Here is a 6405-nt window from a genome sequence, read left to right as displayed (position 1 = left end):
AGTATGCTACATGAATATAATCATATTGTATGTACTTGGTTTTCTCTGGCTTCTTTCTGCATAATTATTTTGATACTCAATTGTGTTATTGCACATATATCAATAATTAGTTCTTTTTATTACTGAGTAATATTCCATGGTCTAACACACAACAATTTGCTCATTCATTCACCTGTTGATTTGGTTTATTCCCAGTTTGGGGCTATGACAGACATGAACATTCACATACAAATTTTTGTAGTTGCAAATATGCTTTCTTTCCTTTTGGGGAAAATAGTTAAGAATGGAATAACTGGATCATTAGGTAAGAATGAGTTTGAGCATGGCCAATTCAATAAAACGTCCTTGTATGTTTCAAAGTGTCCACACTGTGTATGTTTAACCTACAAAATAAAGGTACACAAAGATCACACAGGAACACATGACACACATACTCACTGATGAGGAGGTTACCTCAGGTAGCAAGCTTCATTCCAGTCCTCCCAATATATGAAAAGGGATTCCAGGAGAGAGACTCTCCCAGGATGACCTTCAATTTTGTAAATGTTCACTGCACAAGCTCCTGACACTTCAGAAATGGCCCAGAAGAGGACTATGTAATCTGTCCCCAGGAGATCCTTTAAATAAGGACAACATCTCACTAGTCTAGAATAAGAGAGTTATGATCAATACTGAAAGCTGCGGCATGAACCAGGGCAGATGTTGTTCAAGGGTGCTACCATCAACATTACCTGGGAACTTATTAGAAATGCACATTCCCCCCAGCCCAGACCTACAGAGTTGACTATCTGATTGGGGCCCAGCACTCTGGGTTTTCACCAGCCCTGCAGGTGATCTGATGTGTACTCCAGTTTAAGAAACAGTGGCCTAGAACACCTTCCAAGACCTCCAACTCACTCAAAGTTGAATCCATTGGAAGCCATGATACACCATCATCTTTATTGCCTGTTCCACCCACACCACTGTTGAGCCCACCCTTTTACAATTCTGCAACCCTGTGTTAGTCTTCTCAGAGAACCAAGTTACCAACTGGAATGCAAACTTACTCAGTGATGGTCATCACTATTTCCCCAAAGCACAAAACAGAAAAACTAATAATCAGGCAGGAACTCAATCATTAAACCATTTAAATCCAACTGTCAAAACCATGCATTTCTCTACATGTGGCTTTCACCCTAGCATATTTCAGTATAAATAAATCTGAGAAAAGAAAAAGATTTCAGGTGATACACTATTCCAATACTCTTTACTGCTCTACAACCATTGCTGCAAATTTATACACTAGCAGGAAAATTAATCAAACTTGAATAGGAAGAATTTGAGTAAAAATATTGGATATTTTTTCTTTTAATCTTCAGTTTAAGCATGATTTCTGCTCAACATTATAACCAGAGAGAGGTATTGATCATTTTCTTGGTATTTTTGCATGTTTAACATTTAGCCCAGTCTTTGAACACCCTCTCCAACTTCCGGCCAAGCAGAACTTTGCCACTAACTTTGAACTTGCCAGCAAGGAAAGCCTTCTGAGGGTTTATTTTGCCCAAAACCAACTCCATAAAGACATGTTCTGGGATTGTGAAGATGGTATCTGCTGGGAGCCTGGCTGATCCTGGATACATGTCCCCAGAACTGTTCTTCAGATCAATGGTCCACTGCAGAACAATTTTCCCATCTTTGGTGATATCCAGCTGAAAGATGGCATTGACTTTCTTTACCAGTTGGGCCCCCACTTCTTTGATGTAATACCTAATGTCCTCAAACACCTGGAAGCTCTGGAATTCTGACAGCTCTAGAGTGTGTGGCATGGCACGTTCCCAAGCTGAGCCCAGTTCCTTGAACTGACCTGCTTTAGGTCCATCCCCTGCTTTGATCTTGGGTTGATGGTCAGTTCTCTTCCACATCTTACTGTGCTGATTCTCTTGACCTTGCCATCCGGTTAATGAGCTACTGTGGCCAGATTAATATCTGCAGGTCAGATTGTGACATCAAAGGTAAGGCTCAAGCAGGGAATGAGGCTGGTGTGTGTGCTGCAGTCTTATTGGCTAAACAGATGCTAAAATGTGACATGGGGTGAGGCCTCAGACAGGTTATTATGAGGCATATCCACACCACCACCTTCCAGACCAATCAGAGCTATTGGTCCCACAAGCCCAGAAAATTCGGGACCCCATGGTGGAAATAAGGGAAACTGGCATAAGAAGATTCTTTGGTGACATCAGCTCTGTTTTTCCAGTGCAGACATCTCCCAGTAGCAATGGTAATTGAAAGAGCAATTATTCTGATTCTTTCAAAAGTAGATTATTCTTAAGCAACAGACCGTGGCACTGGATTTGGCTTGACATCGTGACTTGTGGAGGAAAAATGCTTTTAGAGCCAAACAGGAGGTTGCAGAAGGAATCAGCACAGACCTGTATCAATCAGAAAGCTTTCAGAACAGTGAAAGGAGAAATAAAAAAGACATATCCCTAAAATGAGCAGAAGATTCTGCTGGTCTTGAATGATAGTTGCAGGTAATAATATAGTCCTTACTCTGGCACTGTTCTAGGCACCGTACATATGCCTGGAACATGTACTAATCTTTTAAATCCTCATTACGGCACCTTGAAGTAGGTATTACATTTTATCCCCAATTTACAAATAAGAAAACTGAGGCAAGGAGAAATGAAGTGATTGCCAAAAATCACATAATAAATAAATCACATAATCTAATAAATAAGGTAGCAAGGTTTGAACAGAGGTAGAATGACTCTAGAACACACTGTTAGTCTGCCTGATGGTTTCTCATGATTAGGATGAAGTTTTCTGCAGGGAATATCACAGAACTGCTCTTGTGCCCTTCTCAGTGCATTATATCAAGGTGTATATGGTGTCAGCACGTCCCATTTCCGGTTATGTTGACCTTGATCACTGCTAGGTTTCTCCACTGCAGTTCCTGTTTTTCCCCTTGTAATGAAGAAGTATCTTGTGGGGAGATACTTTTAGACTTTGCAAATATCCTATTTCATGTCATATTTCAGCCCAGTCCTTTCTGTATCTAACCATGGTCCATCAGTGTGATATGTGCCATAGTCATTTTCTATTCTGATCACTCCCTTCAGTTTTTTTTAAATTTTTTAATGGTGTTCAAGTATAGTTGTGTCCATTTCCCCACCAACAATTTCCCCTGCCCCACTCATCCCCACCTACCCCCCTTTGGCTTTTTCTATGGGTCCTTTATACATGTTCTGTGATGACACTTCCCCTTCTCTCCCCTGTTATCCCCCTCCCCCCTCCCTTCTGGTTACTGTCAGTTTGTTCTTTATTTCAATGTCTCTGGTTATATTTTGCTTGCTTGTTTGTTTTGTTGATTAGGTCCCTTCAGTTTTAACAATTGGAATTCTGCTATAAAGAAGCACTGTCCCTTCTCCCCCATGTCTTTATGTATTCAGTTATGTGTTTATTTCGATATTAACTTGTAGATATTTATTTTATTCTGTGGGTCATAATATATTATTATAATTATTTATTTTCTTGCAAATTGTCCCAGATTTGGTCATTGGGAGCGCCATCAAGCTGGTGCTTGTGTCCACCCCCAATCATACTGCCCTTATAGGTAAGGAAAGATGCATTAAATGGAGTTGCTGATAGCTTTCTTCTCTCTGGGAGGAATGAAGATAATAAAAAGTCTTTGGCATATTTTCTTTGGTACATGACGACTGAGGTGGTATTATCAACATGGAGCAGTTCAACAAAACCCAGTGGCCTCCAAAACCAAGTCTACTCTGAGAACACCAGATATGAACAACATCTGCATAGAAGATTTAAAATGAAGAGACAGGCAACTCCTTAGCAAGTTCACTGTGAGAAACCAACAGAGAATTGGGGCACATTGCCACCCACATCTGCTTTTACTCAAGAGGGGTTGTCCCTTCTGAATTATTCGGATAGGTCCCCAAATAGGCTGCCATTCCTCCCTCAGCATGTCAGAGGGAAACACAGCACCATAATCCATACCTGCTGCCTTCATGTTTCTATCTTTTATAAGTGGGTATTTCCTCCCTTAAAGGTATTCCCAGTATGAATGGTTCTTATGCACATGAAAAGGTATTCAACATCATTAGTACTTGGGGACATGCAAATTAAAACTACATGACTCATCACACACAAAATTTTTTGTAACTATGTATAATAATGAATGTTATCTAGACTTATTGCGATGATCATTTCATGATATATACAAATATCAAATCATTATGTTGTACGCCTGAAACTAATAATGTTGCATGTCAATTACACATCAATAAAAAAAAAGATGAGCAAAGATGTTGAATGATTTTCAAGTGAAGAGAAAGATTATCAATTGGTAATCACTATCTCTGTACCAGGGGTGTCCAACCTGCAGCCCACAGGCCACATGCTTTTCAGGATCGCTGGGAATGCGGCCCAGCACAAAATTGTAAATTTACTTAAAATATTATAAGACTTTTTGTGATTATGTCACAATGTATGTGGCCCAAAGTAACTCTTTTTTCAGTGTGGTCCAGAGATGACAAAAGATTGGACACCCTGCAAGTGTAGACTTTTCTCTCATGTCCCTGCAGGAACCCTGCAGAAGGGAGTTTTGCACTCCCCTTCTGAACATTTCTTGAGCTTCCCAGGTCTAGGCTTTTGTATTCTATCCTCTATTTCTATTAAAAATTTTATTTTCCTTCAAACCTCAATTTAAACTGTGTCAACCTCTGTCAGCCCCATTTTCACCATGCAGTAGAATCTACACAAACATCTAGCTGGATATGCTTACAACTTTGGAGTTCAGGCACGTGCTAAACTGGGACCAGTGCAAAAGTGCAGCCCAAATCAAGCATGAGGCAGCCTTAGAAAACACTTTACCAGGACTATGCAGTCTGTGGGAACATCCAATAAACAGAATTTCTCTTTCCTACCTGAAGTCTAAAGAAACTGAGAAATAGGGCAAGGAATGAAAGATGTAAACCAAAATTTTGCCTTTATAACTGATAGAAGCAGAGGTTAAAGACAAGACTTATGTGAGACCCCAGTGTGCCTGACAACTGAACCCCACAATGCAAGGCAGAGTTCCCCTCTTCCCTCTCAGCCACTCTCCTGGGAGGTCTGTGCATGTGAGGCTGGTCATGAGGGACCCCCACAGGGAAAGTCCTGGACACAGAGAAGTTCATTTTATACTTCCCAGCTTCATCACTCAAAAAAGTCACCTTATCTAAGTGAGTAAAGGAGTGAAGAGAGGCCAGGAGTGATTTGGGGAGAAATCACTGTGCAGGAAAATCCCTGTACATATTTGAGAACATGTATAAAAGACCCATGGTCAGAGACAACAAGAGGGGGAGGATCGAATGTGGGAGGTGGGGGTGGGTAGCGTGGGGGAGAGTAATGGGGGGAAAATGGGGGCAACTGTAATTGAACAACAGTAAAAAAATTAATTTTTTAAAAAGTCCCTCCTTGAAGAAGCCAGAGAATGGAAATAGACCCAGTCTTCTAGGAAATGCTAGTTCTCACTGCAGGGCAGTAGGAAGGATATAGTCAAGGGAACCTGGTCATAGAGCATTATTATTCTTAATATTCTCTTTCTGTTCTTCATTTTCTTCTTTTTCCCCACTCAGGTTTATTTGAGGTTTTAATAACTCAAACTGGGGGATCTCTCAGCTGCCCACACTCCCCTCAAGCTCTCTGCCCTGGTAGAATGAATACTTACCCTGTCAGTATAGGTAAATAAATAAAGACTCTGCTTTAATGGTAGCTTTGTTACCTATAAACAAAGAGAATATTTACATTGTAGGTGTCAAAACAGGCTAGCTTGAGTTTTATAAAATAACCTAGACAACAATTACTCATTTTCCCCAGATGATACAGAGTGAGAGCCTGTCAGAATCATGTGGTCAGCAGACACTAGAAATTTAGACAGAAAAGATTCTGTAAGTAAGAAGTTTGAACATAAACAATGAGACCAGCACTGCCCAATAGAATTTTCTGAAATAGTGAAAATAGTCTGTATGTGTGCTGTCCAAAGCAGTAACCACTAGCCACCGGTGGCTGTTGAGCACTTGACACATGGCTAGTATGACTGAGGAACTGAATTAATTTTTTAAGTATATTTTATTGATTATGCTATTAACGATTGTCCCAATTTTTCCCCTTTGCCCCCCCACCCAGTAGCCCCATTCCCTCCAGCAGTCTCCCCTTTTGTTCATGTCCACAGATCGTGTGTGTAAGTTCTTTGGCTTCTCATTTCCTATGCTCTTCTTAAGTTCCCCCTGTCTATTTTGTTCCTACCAATTACGCTTCTTTTTTCTGTACCTTTTCCCCATTCTCTCCCTTCCTCCTCCCAGCAGATAATCCTCCAAATGATCTCTTTATCTATTATTCTGTTTCTGTTATTATTCTGTTTCTGTT

General features: G+C 40.5%; 1 protein-coding gene across 1 annotated transcript; it reads right to left on the bottom strand.

Moving 5' to 3' along the window:
* Positions 1 to 1430: 1430 nt before the first annotated feature.
* On the bottom strand, positions 1431 to 2112 carry SCP2D1 (SCP2 sterol binding domain containing 1). The gene has a single exon (XM_054573524.1). It carries the CDS (start codon positions 1899 to 1901, stop codon positions 1431 to 1433), a length of 471 nt encoding a protein of 156 aa, XP_054429499.1. The 5' UTR covers positions 1902 to 2112.
* Between the last annotated feature and the right edge of the window lie 4293 nt (positions 2113 to 6405).

Source organism: Pteronotus mesoamericanus, unplaced genomic scaffold (genome assembly GCF_021234165.1).
Source record: "Pteronotus mesoamericanus isolate MK-2021 breed Mesoamerican mustached bat unplaced genomic scaffold, CSHL_Meso_final contig_25, whole genome shotgun sequence".
NCBI lineage: Eukaryota > Metazoa > Chordata > Mammalia > Chiroptera > Mormoopidae > Pteronotus > Pteronotus mesoamericanus.
This window is presented reverse-complemented; position numbering and strand designations above follow the sequence as displayed.

Coding starts and splice junctions, on each gene's coding strand:
- SCP2D1 (XM_054573524.1), bottom strand. CDS start 1,901: ATGTGGAAGAGAACTGACCATCAACCCAAGATCAAAGCAGGGGATGGA.